At 29.6% G+C, this 18,934-nt stretch overlaps 2 protein-coding genes across 5 annotated transcripts in view; one reads left to right on the top strand and one right to left on the bottom strand.

Moving 5' to 3' along the window:
* Positions 1-18,740, top strand: part of LOC124424454 — a 19,062-nt gene extending 322 nt beyond the window's left edge. The window contains exons 1-4 of one of the 3 annotated variants that reach the window (XM_046963523.1): positions 1-230; positions 13,424-13,573; positions 14,251-14,476; positions 17,811-18,740. The exon at positions 1-230 is cut by the window's left edge and continues 322 nt beyond it. In XM_046963523.1, the coding sequence (XP_046819479.1) occupies positions 13,445-13,573; positions 14,251-14,476; positions 17,811-17,866 (411 nt within the window). In that variant the 5' untranslated portion in view covers positions 1-230; positions 13,424-13,444 and the 3' untranslated portion in view covers positions 17,867-18,740. Of the gene's footprint in view, positions 231-9,740; positions 9,774-9,855; positions 10,006-13,423; positions 13,574-14,250; positions 14,477-17,810 lie in introns of those variants that run through there. The other 2 variants (XM_046963525.1, XM_046963524.1) reach the window with 2 other exon arrangements.
* LOC124424452 (DNA ligase 3) overlaps positions 1-18,934 on the bottom strand; it is a 43,726-nt gene that overhangs the window by 22,087 nt on the left and 2,705 nt on the right. For both annotated transcript variants that reach the window (XM_046963521.1, XM_046963520.1), the window contains 2 exons: positions 5,449-5,764; positions 3,734-4,093 (listed from right to left, as the gene is read on the bottom strand). In XM_046963521.1, the coding sequence (XP_046819477.1) occupies positions 3,734-4,093; positions 5,449-5,761 (673 nt within the window). In that variant the 5' untranslated portion in view covers positions 5,762-5,764. The remainder of the gene's footprint in view (positions 1-3,733; positions 4,094-5,448; positions 5,765-18,934) is intronic.

The raw sequence follows: 18,934 nt of genomic DNA, 5'->3' as shown, positions 1-18,934 counted from the left end.
ATAATTAATTGTATTATTATTATTATTATTATTTGTTATAACGATTGCATATATTGAATGTAATTTTTTGTTGGATTGTGACTGGCCGTTTTAATAACAACATCTTCGTCGTTGAGAACTTTATTATTGTGTGTTTGTGTACGGGGGGAGGGATAGTGAAAAGAAGAATAAGGGTTGTTTCCACGAGTCTTCCTTGATAAAGAAGAGACAGTGTTTCGATTTATAAAAGAGTGAGTATTATTTTAATTATTTATTTTAATAATTTATTATTATTATTATTATTATTATTATTATTATTATTATTATTATTATTATTATTATTATTATTATTGTTATTATCATCAGCGTTCTTTCATTCAGTCGTTAAGTAATTAGTTATTTAGTTAGTTAGTATTTTCCCCCATTCATTTACTCGTACATAATCGCATTCATCATCCCCCGTCGATGAACTTCAACAATTTAATCGTTATTAATTAAGAACGAAGAAAACGCAACAATCGAATCGATAATAAAATAATAAAAGAGAGTTGCACTTGGCGCCTTGTCCAAAACTTATTTTTTTTTTATTTCTCTCCCTCTCCCTCTCTCTCTCTCTCTCTCTCGATAAAAACATCGATGAATTTTTATTCTGTCATTTTCTTCTTCTTTTTTTGTTTCTTCTTCTTATTTTTTTCGTTTTAATTATTATTTCAGCGAGTCCGATAATAATAATAATAATAATAATAATAATAATAATAATAATAATAATAATAATAAAAAGAACGTAATGGAAAACGCATTTCTTTGACGGTGGAAAGTTTTATAAACGATAGGATGCATGGTAAACACAGTGGGTCAAGTGTAACGCAGTAAGAAAGAAAGAGAGAGAAAAAGAGAGAGAGAGAGAGAGAGAGAGAGAGAGAGAGAGAAAAGGTAAAGACGAATAAAATTATAAAAGAATGAATAAACAATTGGTTAACAAGTCAGTACATTATCTAACTCTGAAAATATTAATCTTTTTATCATCTGAAAAAATTAAAACAACTAAAAAAGATTTAATAAACGAATCAGGTCGCGATCCCTGAACAAAACATCTTATCCCGGTCGATTATGTTTTTAGTCGAATCGTCTAGATTTTTTACAGAGTTCGACAACGAATATCTATAATTTTGCTTTTATATTTCTTTTTTTTTTTCTTTTTTTTTTTCTTTTCTTTTATAAATCTCTTTTCAAATATACACGCATACATACATTTTTTTTTTTTTTTGTTAACGAATAATAATAAACAAACATTGAAGAACTCGTTAATTTTCTAAAACGATACAATTAATCTGTTCTATGATACACGACGAACAAATAATTCAATGATAAATTCAATGATAAATTCAATGATAATATAATTTATATCGATTTAGTAACATACAATTGAAAGCACCCTTCTGTTTTTTTCGCTAAATCGTTTCCACCATGATAAAAGAAAAAAGAAAAAGAAAAGGAAAAAAAAAGAAAAGAAAAGAAAAGAAAGAAGAGTAAAGCAAAATAAAAAAAAGAAAAAAAAAAAAAATTGATTCACCGCCGTGTAACCGTATAACGACCGTAAAGCAGCTCACGTAAAAAGGGGAATTCATTGAGGTGGCCAAGTGGCGATTCACATTTTTTTCATTACGCAAGTCGCGTACAAAAGGTCATTGATAAAAACCATTCACCGGTAAGAATGTACGAGGAATGATTGCTTCTTCATTATAATGCATTTACACGTCTTTCTCCGTCCATTCTCCTTCTATTTTTTTTTCTTTTTTTCTTTTTTTTTTTTTTTTTTTTCTTTCTTTCCCATCCCTCACACCTCTCGCAAATTCTTTCTAAATTCGCAGACACACCTATTTGTTTCCATTGTATGATCGTTACAATGATTTTTAATACAAAATAGTCATGTGATTATGTTCATTGTACAAAAAAAAAAAAAAAAAAAAAAAAGACAGAAAAAAAATGTCAATACTCGAAGAACACAGTAGTTAATATTAGTAGTAATAGTAATAATAGTAGTAGTAGTAATAGTAATGGATTAAGAAATTCGAAACTTTTTAATAAGATTTTGTAAAATGTGATTGGTGTCTTTGTCGTAAAAAAAAAAAAAAAAAAAGAAAAAAAAATGTGATCGGAATGATTAGATTTTATAAAGATTAAAGGGGAAAACATGAAAAAATAAAAAAAGGAAAAAAAAAAATAATAAAAAGCAAGAGAGAAGACCTTAGTCTAACTTCCGTTTGAAAAAGGGAATATCCTCGTTGATTGGCCGGGCGGCCGAACAACTGGACGGACGCGAGTAACAGTAGATAACCCCGCAAAAAAAATCTTCCATTCGTACCAAGTGTGGTGGTGAATCGTTGCGGCGGTGCTAGTCTATTCGGTCGATTGATTAATGGTTTCCTTGTATCCGATTCCGGTATCATATTTATTCGCTCATAAGAAATTCATCTGCGGTACGATTAAGCTCATAGAGAAAGAGAGAGAGAGAGAGAGAGAGAGAGAGAGAGAGAGAGAGAGAGAGAGAGAGAAAGAGAAATTTCTCGAAGGAAGAAAATCATTTTACAGAAAGATGGTCGATGGTCGTAATCATGAGGATAAATAATAAAACTAAAAAAGAAAAAAGGAAAAAGGAAAAAGTTAAAGAAAAAAAAAAAAAAAAAAAAAAAATATCTCGAAAGAAGAAAAAGAACGTGAGAAAGGAGTAACTTTCTACGAACTGTAGGAAAGTAAATGAATGAAAAGGAGAAGAAAAAAAAAAGGAAAGGAAAAGAAGAGAAAAGAAAAGAAAATTGAACGGAAGACGGAGAAGGACGGAGTTTGTTATTAGAGAGAAAGAGAGAGAGAGAAATGGATAGACGGACAGTATAATAAAAAGAGAGAGAGAGAGAGAAAGAGAAGAATCTACGAGTATGTTTACGCGGCCAATGTGAAGTCGATAGCTTCATTGATAGCTTCATTCCCTTCCTCTCTTCTATCGCACCATCCCTTCCTCTTCCCGCCCTATCTCACGTTTCACACTTTTCTCTCGTATTTCTCAATTGACTTCTCTTAGACGATGACGCATCTTCAAATAGAGAGAGAGGGAGAGAGAGAGAGAGAGAGAGAGAGAGAAAGAGAAAACATTGATAGAAAATGGCCGACATTATCGAACAAAAATGGTTGGACGAAAAGAGCGGGAAATTTCAAAATCATATTAGATAGAATACTTTGTAGAGTTCTCCGATCGTAAGTACATTTCTATTTGAACGACGATTTGTTTTTGAGAATAAAGAAGCAAAAAAAATAAATAAATAAAAAGGAAAGGAAAAGAAGAAAAAGAAAAGAAATGATGATCGCGCGTATTTTCTAAGAAAAATTAATTAATTAATCGAGCACCTGTCTGTCTCTCTCTCTTTTTTACTACTGTCGACGTCGTACTCGGGAAAACCGGTCGGTAGGTTCGTCGGTAATTAATTATTCCATCGCGAAGACAAATTACGATCCCAAAGGATCTTTCATTTATTTTCTATTTTTCTTTTCTCTCTCTCTCTCTCTCTCCCTTCCTCTCTCTCCCTCCCCCCTTTCTCTCTCCTTCGTAAAGCTCTCTTTATCGCAAAAGGTACGAAATATTATACGATCGTTCTCTCGCCGAAAGTATTTTTCTTTCTCTCTTTCTTTATTTCTTATTTTTTTTTTGTTGTTATAAAAAAATAAGAAAAATATATGCATATATACATATGGTACTCACCACCGGACGATCCATGGATAAACATATTCCTAATGATTGCCGTTTTCTCCTTGTAAGCGTCTACCTCCGCCACATTTGAGCAAATACGTCGAAATTCGCGAAACAGATCGTCCTTCGTCGGTTTCTTTACCTTCGACGCCATTTTAGAGTCCACGAGATCGTCCATCTTGCGATCATCCGAACAACTCTCAGAATTATCAACGGATCCCCTTAATTCCTTCGACATTTTCTTTCTCATCGGGGATTTCATCTCGTCGTCGGTTTTATTTGATAATTTATTATTCACTTTTGTTGATTGACCGTCCGTAGGATTTTCTTTTCTTTTTAATGGCGCTTTCGGTTTTGTTGGTTTGTAAGGACCTACGAGAAATAGTAAATAAGTGATTGAGTAAGAAAAAGAAGACAAAAAAAAAAAAAAGAAACAGAAAAAGAAAAAGTAAAAGCAACGATGAACGAAACGATAGATTTCTTTTCTTTTGGTCTCTGTTTTCTTTTCTTTTTCTTTTCTTTTCTTTTCTTTTCTTTTCTTTTATTTTATTTCTTTTTTCTTTTTTTTTCTTTCAATTAAATCAAAAACGCACGAAACGTTTTTTAAAACGTAAAAGTTAAAACAAAGTTTTGTTCGATAAAAGAAAAAAAGGAAAAAGAGAGAGAGAGAGAGAGAGAGAGAGAGAGAGAGAGAAAAATGAAGGACAGTATCGATAGCCTTTAAATTTATGGACCTCCGAACAAATACTGTTAATCGTTTGAAATAATAGTGCATTATTATTTTTCAAGTCTACAACACCGTGTCCAGTGTTGTAATCTGCGAACTGGATACAAAAATGGCGGCTGTCTTAGCCGCATAAATCATTTGTTAATCTTCTCTCACTCTCTCTTTCTCTCTCTCAATCCAGTGCATTCAACAAAGACCGATAGAAAAGGGGGCTGTCACCGTGGATACGAACATACGTCTCTGTAAAGAAAATTGATAGTAATAATTTGTAGTATCTTGATTTAATTACGTCAATTAACACATTCACATTATCGGTATTTATCGATAGTTGAGTAAATAATAATAGGAGAACGCGATCGGAAGTCTTGCAAACATCGACAAGCTTCTCTCTCTGTCCCTCTGCCCCCCCCCTCTCTCTCTCTCTCTCTCACTCTCCGAGCGATTTCAGTTCTCAACTCAAATAAATTTCACTTCTTCTTCTTTTTTCTTTTACGAAGTAATCTCTCACCAATATCGCGAAGATGATGACACGATGACGATTACGTCATAATCAATTTTAAACATAGTCAAATATAACGATGATGCTGTTTCCATTAAATGATACGACGATATCTTCGATATATTTTTACGAGAGTAAAATAAGAATAATTTTATTAAAAAAATAGTAGTAATAATAATAACATTATTAATAACAATAATAATAATAATAATAATAATAATAATAATAATAATAATATCAATAAGAAAAATAATAATAATAATAATAATATCAATAATAAAAATAATAATAAGGAGTATATTCGATACGAAGCTAATCGAAGTTCAAGTATAAACTTGAAGAGTGAAGGATAAAAATGATTTGAAACAATTCATGGAAAATTTGTTTCCGGGCATCGAGATCACTCGTGATCCATTAAAAAAAAAAAAAAAAAAAAGAAAGTAAATAAATAGAAAGAAAGAAAAAAATTACAAAAAAGAAACAAAAGATAAAATAACTTACAGGATTGTTCAAACTCTTGTAGCTTCTCAATGATAATCTTCTTGTCCTCCTCCTGAAGACTATCCCACCCACTGATGTCCTCCTCAGGATCTTCGATTCTCTTGGTCGTAGCTCTCTGTTTCTTGAATAAATCGAAAATGCAGGTTACATGATGCCATGCCTTCATTTTCGAACCCTCCGAAAAAGGATTTGAAATTAATTTCGCAATTCTTATTGCATCCTTCTCGATGGGACACTTGCATTTCTTGCATTTCGCACGAGCGGACTTAGCGCGTTCGATCGCGAATGGTTTTTCGTCTTCTTCGTCCTCCATGATCTAGAAAGAGAGAATTAAAAATTAAAAAAAGAAAAAGAAAAAAAAAAAAAAGAAAATATTCGAAACGATACAAGAGTAATACTCGAAAGCGTTATAATGAAAAAATACGTATACATGTATGCACCTTCTATGTATATATCTATGTATATATGTATATATATATATATATATATATATATATATATATATATGTATTTATTAAAAAAGAAAAACAAATGATACGAAGTATAATACGAACTATACATTAATGGAAAAATATTTAATCGTCGAATTATCTACCCTGTAATTCGTTATAAATGAAATTATTCTTGTCTCTTACGTAATTAATTTAAACTCGTAAAATTGCGATTGGTACTCCCAAATGAGATTGCAGTTTCTCTCTCTCTCTCTCTCTCTCTCTCTCTCTCTCTCTCTCTCTCTCTCTCTCTCTCTCTCTCTCTCTGTTTAAATGTATTCCCGATTACATCCGGCGTAATCGTGATATAGAGATTAGAAACGATTCGTTACGCCCTCGGATAATCTCCGTCTCGATAAATCGAATGCTTAACGTTAAACTCATATACATTCGTAACTACGATTATACTTCGTTTATGACGTAATAATAAGGTAATAGACAAAAGGGTGAAAAAATATATATAAACGTAACGTTAAGTTTAAGAGAAATTTAATAAGGTTTCCCCATCGTCCTGTTCGTTCAAATATTACCACGGATCAATAAGCAATATCACCATCATATTAATTAATACATCGATATTTTTTTAAGCCTTCAGATGAATCTAAATATTAATGCTATCTCTATTATATTATTCCTTTTTATTTATTTACTTTTCTTTTTCTTTAAACAAATTAATTAACAGTAAAAATTAATATCGTATTTTTTATTTGCGACAACGAATAAAAAAAAAGAATATATATATATATATATATACACATTTTATCGAGAACATTATAATATATAATCCAGAGTTTGCTTATATAGATCGGCCATTTTGCCGGGCGTGTAATATACCACGAAAATTGAAAACAAGAAGAGAAAAGAAAAAAAAGGAACATAAGACAATGATAAAATAAACCGAGAAATCCTCTCTCTCTCTCTCTCTCTCTCTCTCTCTCTCTCTCTCTCTCTCTCTCTCTCTTTCTCTGAGAGAAACGAGGGGTTCTTATCATCAATTAATGCACTGATTGGCTGGCTCAATGGCAATGAAACATCGACAAACAATGGCAGACATATTGCTAATTTTATGCATTACGTTACTTCGTAACCATTCGTAATATTCCGTACAAATATTTTTCTTCTTCTTTCTTTTCGTTTCTTCTTTTAATTTCACAAACAAAATTTGGTCGTTGTTATAAATTCGACAAAAGTTTGGTAAAAGTTGAGAATTATTTTTTAAAGAGGGGAAAAAAGAAAAAAAGAAGAAGGAAATGATACGTACAAATTTCAATTAGAATAATAATACATCTCGTGCCGAATAATTCTCGTTCGTCATGTGCCAAAATGTTTTCTTCCTTTTATTCGATTAATTTATTTTTTCACGAATACACACACAATTCGTAGAAAGATTAATAATTATTTCTTCGAGAGGGGGTAATAGAAAAAAGAAGAAGAAAAAAGAAAGAAAGAAAGAAAAAAAAGGACCCAGAAAGAAATAATTAAAATTTCAAATAAAATAAAAATTTCAATATGCATAATAACTCCTCGCGTCAAAATCTTCGCGATTAATATTTCACATGGTGTTCAGTGAAAATCACGTGACAAACCGTGTGACGCGTTTTCGGATTCTTAATTACACCGCAAAATGACAGATAGCCATTCGACCGGGTGAACTCCAAGAATTATTTATCGTTGCCGTTCTCTCCCTCTCTCTCTCTCTCTCTCTCTACCTTTCCCTTTCCCCCAACCCATTCTCTGATTCCTACGAATACCACCTCAGCAAGTAGGTAGCAGTAGAAACACTAGCAGTAGCGGCAACAAAAGTAGCGACAATATTTCGTTATTCATGAAATATTCTATAAAGTGAAATATGGGTCGGTATCATGTCAAGAGTAAGTCATGACGAAAAGTAAAGTGAAGAGACGGGACCGATAGAAATATGATTTTGTTTGCGAAATAATGTTTTTCTTTTTTCTTTTCTTCTTCTTTTTTTTTTTTTTTTTTTTTTTTTTTAACAAAGAATACACAAATATATAAACGCGGAATTATATAATACGCCGTATATTACATAAAAGTATTAATATAATTATGAAAAAATATTACATAAAAGTATTAAGAATGCTTGTTTATTTTCTATTTAAATAATGTATAGGTACGATCGTCGAAGTTAATTTAAAATAATTTATTATTATCCTAAACTGATTTGATTTACAAACGTTAAATCATATATAAAGAATATTTAAGTAGTTTTTTTTTTTCCATTGAAAATGGAAGAATTTCCGGCGTTTGATATATGTAGCTTCTATATATATATATATATATATATATATATATATATATATATATATATATATATATATATATATAAGAAAGAAATTTACGTGGACGTAAGATAAATCGAAAAGTTAGTAACTTTAATTGAAAAAAATTAATAAAAATATTATCTTTCTTAATCTCTCTCTCTCTCTTTACCTATAAGATTTATAAACGAGTTCGAAGCTTAAGAAAATTCTATTCTTATGAAAACGACAAACTAGAACGTTCGTTATCATTATTTTAGGTTAACACTGTACATCTGCATTTTGATATCGTCGATGAAGATTCATCGTAAAACGAATATCATATATTCTCTCGTCAATATGACAATTAAAAGAACGAAATAATGGCCTGTCTCTTTTTAATCAAATTAACACTCTTAATCTTTTATTGCCGTTAATTAATCAATCGGTCAAATAAATGATTATCATATAATACGTAAAAAATGGATTTTAAGAAATCATTTCATGAAGAAATAAAGGGGAAAAAAAAAAAGAAAAAAAAGAAGAAAAGAAAAAGAAAAAAAAGCAAAAGAATTGATTTGAAAACTTTCTAATGCATATTACTTTGAGATAAATAATTTTTCTCTTTTTCCCTCTCTTTCTTTCTTCATTTCTTTTTCTTTTTTTTTTTTTTTTTTTTTTTTTTTTTTTTTTTTAATGATATTCGACACTACTTTTTTTTTGACTAACTTAATTCATTCACACGCAAAAAGATCAATATATTATATTTTTCCATGAGAACAATACAAAGATACGAAAAAAAAAAAAAAAAAAAACAGAAAATGAAGGAAAGGGGAAAAAAATCAAAGAAAAAAGTATTTGCTTTGACTCGTCGAAAGATCACGATCACAAACACACAAATATAATCATTATCGCTATCATCATCAGAAGCAGTACCAGCACTAGTACTACCAGTACTACTACAATCACCACTTAAAGTAGAATCCATCGGAACGCATATGCAAGCAAGCGAATAGAGGATTTAGAAGTGAATAGGGGTTGATCCTTTGTAGGGATAAGTGAGTGAGTGAGTGAGTGAGTGAGTGAGTGAGTGAGTGAGTGAGTTACACGATGTGTAGGTGTACTCTTTCGACGATAGGGAATGATATGTTTCACTATCCGGTTCTCTTCGTGTTACGTGTTCGAACCTACAGGTGGTAGGAGGAGGAGGAAGAGGATGGTGTGGATGAAGAAGAGGAGTTAGAGGAGGAGTAGAAGTAAGAGGAGAGAAGAAGAAAGAGGGGATGATGTTCATGGTGGATGGTGGTGGAAGGTTCGAGCTTGGGGTATAATAGAGGGTGCAACAGCCCTCAACGGCTCACTCTTCGAACACGTATCGTGCCGTACGAAAAGTTTCGAGATTATAAAAAAAAAAAAAAAGAAAAAAAAGAGAAAGAAAAAAAGAAAGAAAAAACGAAAAAGAAAATAAAACAAACAAAAGTGTGCAACGAAAAGAAGAAAAAATAAAGAAATCAAACTAAGAAAGAAAGAGAGAGAGAGAGAGAGAAATAAAAAAATAAATAAAAGAGAGATAAAGGTACATAAACGTGATAAAAAGAGGAGAGAGAGAGAGAGAGAGAAAAGTGCCACGACTATATACATATAGATATTTGTATATATAGATATAGATATATAAATAGATAAATAGATAGATAGATAGATAGATAGATAGATAGATAGATAGATAGATTATAATATATATCATCAGGTGGCACGAGGAGCTTAGTTCGAGAGTGCATATTTCGAGATATCTTTCGAGAGTAAACAAGGTAGGAAGTGATATATCGTAAATCCCAAGAATCAAAAAAAGAAAAGAAATAATATACATCCGATCGAGAAACCAAAGTTTTAGTGATTTGTATTAAAAAAAAAAAAAAGAAAGAAAGAAAGAAAAAGAAAGAATTCTTTCTCTTTTTATTTTGTCTTTTTGCATTTGTTCGCTTCTTTTTCATTTCATTTGGAATCTTTGGAATTATTATTATTTTTGATCTTTCCAGAAACTAAGTAATTTTATTTTCGCATTTTTTCTTCTTTTTTATATATATATATATATATATAATTAAATTTACAAATTGGTGATATTTGTGAGTGTGAAAAAAGTGGGAAAAAGAAAAAAGAAAAGAAAAAAAAAAAAAAAAAAAAAAGTCAAATTTTTTCCAACAGCTGATTAATATATCCTATTTCGACGAACGAAACTTACACAGATATGCACCGTATAATGTGATATTCGTCAATCGTATATTACTTCGATATTGCATATTCGAGAGAGATCGATAACTTATTTTTTATTACTTAAACTTTCCTTTTCGCTTAGTAGTGGATAAAGACGTCAAATGTGTATCATTAAAGTGAACAATTTTCTATCCAACTCTCCGATCGGAATAATAAAGTTCGCGCTTCTCCCGCGTATTATTGGTCGTGAATCTTTCGATAATAACAACGGCTTGAAAAGAAACCATGAATCTGAAAAGATAAAAACTGTGAGAAATCGGAGATGATATATAGAATGAGAAAAATAATACGAACTAAATCGGAGAAATCGAAATAATAAAAACACACACAGAGAGAGAGAGAGAGAGAGAGAGAGAGAGAGAGAAAAAGAGATAGAAAGAAGTGTTAGAAATCGATATTGATCATCGAGATGAAAAGATCGTCTTAAGTTTCTATATACGTTCGTTTCTACTTCTTTCTTTTTTTCTTTTTTGATTGTTCTTCATTTTTTATATCTCCAATCGTGTTTACGCATATCCCATTGCGAAAAGTTTATGTAAAATTTGTTTATAAATATGTCACGTAAAGAAGAAAAAGAAATGATCGTTTGAATAATACATTTAACATTTTTCAAGTGTCAAAAGTGCAAAATAAAATCGTAGACACGTCAAATTCAAACGTAAAATTGCGAAGTGCGAAATTTGTCGATATTGCATAATACAAAAGTTGATCAAGTATATCGTTTAAAAAAAGAAAAAGGTTCTCTATTTCTTTAGTCTTTTCATTTTTTCACTTTTTCTATTTTGTGTTGCCCAATCGCGTTACATGTATTCTATCGTGAAAAGTTTATGTAATATTTTTTTTTATAAATGTGTCGCGTAAAAAAAGAAAAAAGAAAAAAATAAAAAGGAAAAGAAAAAGAAGAAGAAAAAAAGAAAGATAATAATCAATTAAATAAAAGATTCGCGGATCCGTCGAATTCGAGCATAAAATTGCAAAATGAAATTTGTCAATATTGCATAATTAAAAGTCGACTTTGAATACGTCGTTAAAAAAATATTGTTTCTCATTTGTACTCTCTGACATAACTTTATCAAGTCGTCAGGGTACAATAAACCTGTAAAAAAGTGTGAATTAAATCAATTCGTGACCTCTTCCACGGGGTCATCATGGATTATCCACAGAACTCGATAAACTATCGCTATATTTCCTATATACACATATATCTGTATGTGTGTGTGTGTGCGCGCGCGCGCGCGTGCATGTGTGCGTTCGTGTGTGCGTGTGTGTATGTGTATTTTTATACTTTCTTACATTATTCATATAGAAAGAAAATCGTGCAACGTAAGAGAAATTATCCGATTTTTCTTTTTTCTTTTCTTTCTTTTCTTTTCTTTTTAATAACTAACGAACGAGACGACGAATTCGAAACGATGAAATTATCGAAATGTTCAAATTATAGTGCAATTAATATTTTCCAAAGTAAAGCTAATTAAATGTGCAGCTCCTATGTGTAATTTATAATATGTCGGTTGTCAAAGGAATAATATGCTTTCCTTGAATCTTATTTGGATCTTATTTGAGAAACTTAATGAGATAGGAAGTTATGCTAAATGAGTAGCTCCCGAGAGTTATGCTTTGTGTAGAACAATTTCGAGATATTAGTTATACAAGATAGAGAGAGACAGAGAGAGAAAGAGAGAGAGACAAATTTCCTATATCAAATGATATACGTGTTACACAAACGTAATTGTTTTCCTTATTATATTATCAAATAATTGATAAAATTATTAAACATAGAAGATACGTTAGAATTATGATTATACGAATTGAATTAATTGCCATTGTGCTTGTATTTTCGTCCTATTAAGTAACAAAAAAGGAAACAGAAAAAAAAAGGAAAAAAAAGAAAGAAAGAAAAGAAAAGAAAACAAAGAAACAATTTAAATAAATTTTGAAATAATAGATTGAAAAATATTAAAGAAAAAATATTTTACAGAGATTGTGAAGTGAGCTTTCGTTATATAATAGTTCTCCCACTTGTTGCATCGCTTGTATATATATATATACACACACACACACACACACACGCGCGCGTGGTATATAGGGTGTTACTAAAATATGATACACTTTATTCGACTTGCTCCTTTAATCGTGATCTTTCATTTTACTATTAAAGGAAATTTTTTACGCGTCGAATGGTATCGATTATTTTTTTTTTTCTTTTTTCTTTTTTCCATGAAGACGTGAAAAAGGAAAAAAGTGTACGATGATATAAGAATTTGAAAAGAGAAAAAAAAAGAAAGCGAGATAGATAGATAGATAGAGATAGATAGATAGAGAGAGAGAGAGAGAGAGAGAGAGAGAGAGAGAGAGAGAGAGAGAGAAGAAAAAGAAAAGCAAAGAAATCTGACAAAAGTCAATATATCATCGGTGATATTGATTTATCCCAAACGACAAGATAAACAATACATTGTTTGTCTATTTACGTAAAATACTTGGAAACGAACACCCACGTGACTATTCGAGTACAATCCTTGTCAACATTCCATTCATTCATTCATTCATTCATTCACTCATTCCTTTCTACTAACATGCACGCATACATTCATGTATGCATGCACATTCATAAGTAACATAGATACTAATAGAGATACTCATTCATGCATATGTAATGATGGATACTCAAAACATATTAAAGATCTTAAGACGTAAAACAAGACTTTGAGATTGATCTTTTTTTTCTTTGTCTTTTTCTTTTTTTTTTCTCTTTTCTTTTTCTCTTTTTTTTTTTTTTTTTTTTTTTTTTTTGAATTAATAAAAAATTGATTCGATCGAATGGAGACGACAATTAAATAAAATTAAAAAAAATAATAATAAATAAAAAAAGAAAAGAATTATTGAACGATTATTTTTCTTTGTTTCCTTTCATTATTTTATGCGACTTTCGTTAATTTGTTCCATTTTATTTTTCAGGAATAAAAAGTTTTTGAGGGAATGACGAGCTCGTGTCTCGTTGCGTTTCTGCTGGTTTACAGCAATATTCTTGTATTCGCTGAACCCGAGCCCTTACCAGCAGGCATGATCTATACTAATGAAAATTTTGCCGAGGACACAGAGAGTCTGGTGAGAGTTAGATCTTTTTTACTTTTTTATTTGGAATAAAAAAAAAAAAAAAAAAAAAAAAAAAAGGGAAAAGGAAAAGAAGAACAAAAATTCTCCAATACGCATTTTATCGGAATTTTCTATTATATTCTCTCGAGTTTTTTTTTTTCTTTTTTTTTCTTTTTCAATCCACGAATCAATTTCAAATTCTATCATTTTCCTTAGCAGATTAGATCTTCCTTTTCTTTTCTATTTTTCTTTTTTATTTTTTTCGATAATATTACTCCGACTACTATTTCGATATATGTATATTTTTTTTTTTTTTTTTTTTTTTTTTTTTTAATGAGAAGGTTAAAAAAATAATTTATCAAATGGGTATTATATATCTACCAAATAGAAATTTTTCTAATCGTCGAATCAATTTTAAAATTCTATCAATTTCGTTCGTAGATTTTAACTTCATTTCATTTTGTTTTCTTCCTTTTATGTTATTTCGCAACCTAAAAAAAAAAAAAAAAAAAAAAAGAAAGAAAGAAAAGAAAAGAAACGAATTACGAATTAAGAATTAAGAAAACAATTCTCCAAAGTCGTATTATCAAATCGAATGTAAATATTTTCTAATAATAATCTCAAAGGAGATTTCGTACGTGTGAATATTAAAAATGTCCTTTTTTATTTGATTCATTTTGCGTTTGCAGCTTCTGATCAATAGGCTAAAACAGCTGATAGAGAGAAAACAAGAGATGGAAGAGCAAGAAAGAGAACTGACAGAGGAACAGCTTACGATTCAGGCGATGCTGGAAGCAAAGGCAAGAGATCAACGTCTGTCTCAGGGTGATTATCCACCGGATGAACCGGAAGCACTTCCGGTACCAAGTGCTATAGTTCATCATGCACCTTTGGGTTCAGTCAAACGAACAAGCTGTAAGTTTAATTTCTAACTCTCTCTTTCTATTATATATATATATATATATATAAATTGCGATCCTTTTTCTCGATCGTCATCATTGATCACATGTTTCTGTCATTGAGATCGCGATAATATTCAGACTCGTTATTTTTTTATATTTATTTTATACATCTTATTACTATTATATATATATATATATATATATATATATATATATATATATATGTATGTATGTATGTATGTATGTATGTATGTATGCGTCGCATATAAATAATAATGGATAGTGATTCTATAAATCGAATTTCATGCGATGATATATATATATCGATGAAGAACGTTCATTTATTTAATCATTACGATATCATCGTGAATTGCCTTTTTATTTTTGAATTCGAAGATAATCTTCATTTCTAAGAACGACCATTCGTTCGATCATATAAATTCATGCCGGAATATTTCGAGATCAAAATGTTAATTATGACATTAGTTGGTCTTGTCTTTTAATAAATGAATAAATAAATAAATAAATAAATAAAACAATGACAACGTCAATAATAATAATAATAATAACAATAATAATAATAATAATAATAATAATAATAATAATAATAATAATAATAATAATAATAATAATAATAATAATAATAATAATAATAATAATACAGCTAGCTGTATCAATTGTAAAAGCTTATTGTGGATTATCTACGATCTATTATAATTAAAGTGTTTGACGTATAAATCTGCATGAGGGCAAAAGTATTGATCTAACGATCATTTTATTCAATAAGATCTTGTTAACAAGTCGACACTTCGATTTCTTAACTTTGCCTTCGTGTCTTATCTTATCTCTTATATCATACGTCAAGGAGAAGATAGAAAAGTTTTTATTGCCGGTAAAAAAAAAAAAAAAAAAAAAAAAAAAAAAAATAGAGAGAGAGAAAGAAAAAAAAAGAAAAAGAAAAGAAAAGAAAAAATACTTCAAAGAATTCTACGAAAGAAATTCAAAGGATCGATAGTCGTCGTTGTCGTCATCATCATTATTATTTTTAAGACACAAAACGAGACTATATATATATATATATATGTGTTCAAGGAAAGAAGATAAAAACATTGGTATTTTTTACGTTAAAATGAAAATGAAACGTATTAACTAGTAGAACGATCAGTAGTTTATAATCATCTTATACACAGGATGTATACAGGATGATCCAGGATTTTTTTCTCACCCTCTCCCTCCCCATTCTTCCCTTGCCCATCAACATCTTCATTATCTTCTACGATATGCTTACGGTATATATTACGATAGAAAAAGAAACAAAAAGATAAAAGATAAAAGAAAAGAGAAGAAAAGAAAAGTAAAAAAAATTTCATACAAACGTACTACTCAAAAGTGCATTGTTATTAAAAAAAAATTGTAAGAAAAGGAATCAAATGATATGGCGAGCATGGACTTGTTCCACATTAAGTTACTATATTACAATGTGTTAAAAAGGAATTTAAAAAAGAGATTCAAAAATGAAAAAGAAAAGAAAAAGAAAAAAGAAAGAAAAGGGAAAAAAGACCTTGTGAATTTCTTACAAATTTCGTCGAGTGCTTATTAGAATTCTTACGAATATTAAAAATATCTACCTTCATATATCATAACTTTTTCCATAAACTTTTAATGGGAAATGATCGATTACTTTCTTGAATCGCATCACAATATATAATAATAATAATAATAATAATAATAATAATAATAATAATAATAATAATAATTCGAGAAATAAATCGTTCACAATATTGTAGTCATATTTTCCTTTCTTTTTCTTTTTTTTCCTTTTTTCAATGATTACTGCTTGCACGATGATTATAGTACAACAGATATCAATAATAAGAACAAGTTCGTTCATAATTTCATTTAATTTTTGGACATTACTTTTTAATAGGGCATTTGTAAGTGTCTGTGTTTATGTAACACAGACACTTACTTTATTAAAAAAATTTCTTTTTCTTTTTCTTATTTCTATTCGTAAAACACATTGGCGTAGTTTAATGTAAAAAAAAAATGTAAGAGGATTTCGGAAGATCGATAAAAACTAAGATTTACGTTATCGACGTAAGAAAGAGAGAGAGGGAGGGAGGGAGAGAAACAGAAAAAAAATTATGTAATTCTTGATAATACGAGGACGATAAATCGCAAACCATAAAATCGAACCACGTGATTCGTTGATAAATTAATAAATTTGTGGAAAACAAAATGGACGATCCAGCCGATTCCATATTTATATAATGACGACAGCGTAAGTGATGATAATAATAATAATAACGATGATGATGATGAATGATGAGCACGATGATAATGATGATGATAATGATGATGATGATGATGATGATGATGATGATGATGAAATAGACGATGACGATGATAAATAATTTATACGCGATAATAATTATACTTTCAAAGAATTGATTTGAAAGCAATTGATTCTTTGAAAAACAATTTCATCAAAATGCCTCAAATGGAGATATATCATTGGCTCACTCTTAAGTAGAATATATTTTTATATTATTATTATTATTATTATTATTGTTATTATTATTATTATTATTATTATTATTATTATTATATCAATATCATCATCATCATCATCATCATCGTCGTCGTCATCGTTGTCGTCCTCGTCGTCATTATTATTATTACTATTATTATTATCATTTTCGTCGAATCGATTAGAATCGAAGACGAACGGGCAATTCATTGACGCCAATTGACTTTTCTCAGAGGGGGGCGAGAAGGGAGGGAGGGAGGGGGTTGACGACGAACGAGTGACGTCACTGAACCAACGACGACGACGAGGACGAAGACGAGGATTACGACGACGATCACCCTTAGATGAATATAATAAATCGGGAACGATCGATCGATAACCATGATCGTCGATCCGATTACTATTACTCTCATTAATAAAATCGGCGCCAGATCGATCGTTGCCGTCACGTTTGGCAACGTCCTAAATTGTTTTGGTTATAATTTATATCTCACCCCATATTGCGTTTCATCTCGTTTCATATTTTCGTTTGAAATTTTCTTTTTCTTTTTTTTTTTTTTTTTTTTTTTTTCTTTTTAATATCAGACTAATTAATTAATTAATTCGTCAACGTTAATGCTCGTTTTAATGATCGATAGGATCAACTCGGCCATCTTGAAAAGTTTCAATTCTATCGAAAAAAAAGAATTTTCTATAACGTAATATAAAGAAATTTTATTAAATAATAATAATAATAGTAATAATAATTGTGATTAACCTTTTTAATAATACCTGACCGTATTTTTGATTTCTCTCTCCTTTTTTCATATTTTTCTAGACATGAGCCTCTGTCACTTCAAGATCTGCAACATGGGACGCAAAAGGCAACTGTAAATCCAGTTACACGATGCTCGCGGCGAAAATCATCGAATTCCTTCCTACTTGTGTCTCTCCTTTACCAATCTACCTATCTAATTATCTATGTACTTACCTATCTATCTATCTATCTATCTATCCATCTCTTCCACTCTTACTCTATCTATCTGTCTATACCTTTTTCTTTTTCGCGTGGTGCGCTGCTGCATCGCCTTAGAAAAAAAACAAAAAAAAAAAAAAACAAAAAAAAACAAAAAAAAACAAAAAAAAAGGAAGAACATGAATGAATGTTTTTTTTAACGAGTAACAAAAGCAAAAAAAAAAAGATAAAAAACAAATACCAAAAAAAAGCACAAAAAAAATATTTACCCAGCACAAGAAAGAGAGGGAACAAAGAAGCAACGAATGGTAAAAAATGAAAAAATAAAAGAAAAAAATTCAGGAAATGTCCAAATGAACGGAGAAATGAAATCGAGTATAGTGGAGATAAAAAAAAATAAAAAATAAAAAAATAAAAAAATAAATAAATAAAAATAAATAAAAAATTAAAAAAGAAAAAGGAGAATATATATTACAAAAAAAAAGGAAGGAAAAAGTCAAAAAAAAAAAAAGAAAAAAAGTTAAAAAAAGAAATTGAAAAAGAAAAAAAAATGCAACAACAACTAAGAAGAAGAAGATTCGGACAAATCGATATATCTAGGAGCGAATATCAAGTGGAAATATGTTCGATGAAATTCGCGTGACACTTAACGTGAGCATTGTTGTGAATAATGTTATATGACGTGCCGGAAAAAATTCTCGATTATAACACACACTGAGCGCTTTAGATGAAAAATATTTTATTATTGATAAACGAAGGATTTAACAAAAAAAACAAAAAAAAAAAAAAGTATTCACGTCGTTCGGATATTCTTTAACTCTTCACGAAAAATTTAAACGAAACAAAAAAATAAAAGCTTGTCTCCTATATATACATATATATATATATATATATATATATATATGTATATATGTATATATGTATATAGATTCGTCTATTATAAATACAGCTTATAAAATATTATCTTCTTCGCAAAGAAGATATAT

Source organism: Vespa crabro, chromosome 5 (genome assembly GCF_910589235.1).
Source record: "Vespa crabro chromosome 5, iyVesCrab1.2, whole genome shotgun sequence".
NCBI lineage: Eukaryota > Metazoa > Arthropoda > Insecta > Hymenoptera > Vespidae > Vespa > Vespa crabro.
This window is presented reverse-complemented; position numbering and strand designations above follow the sequence as displayed.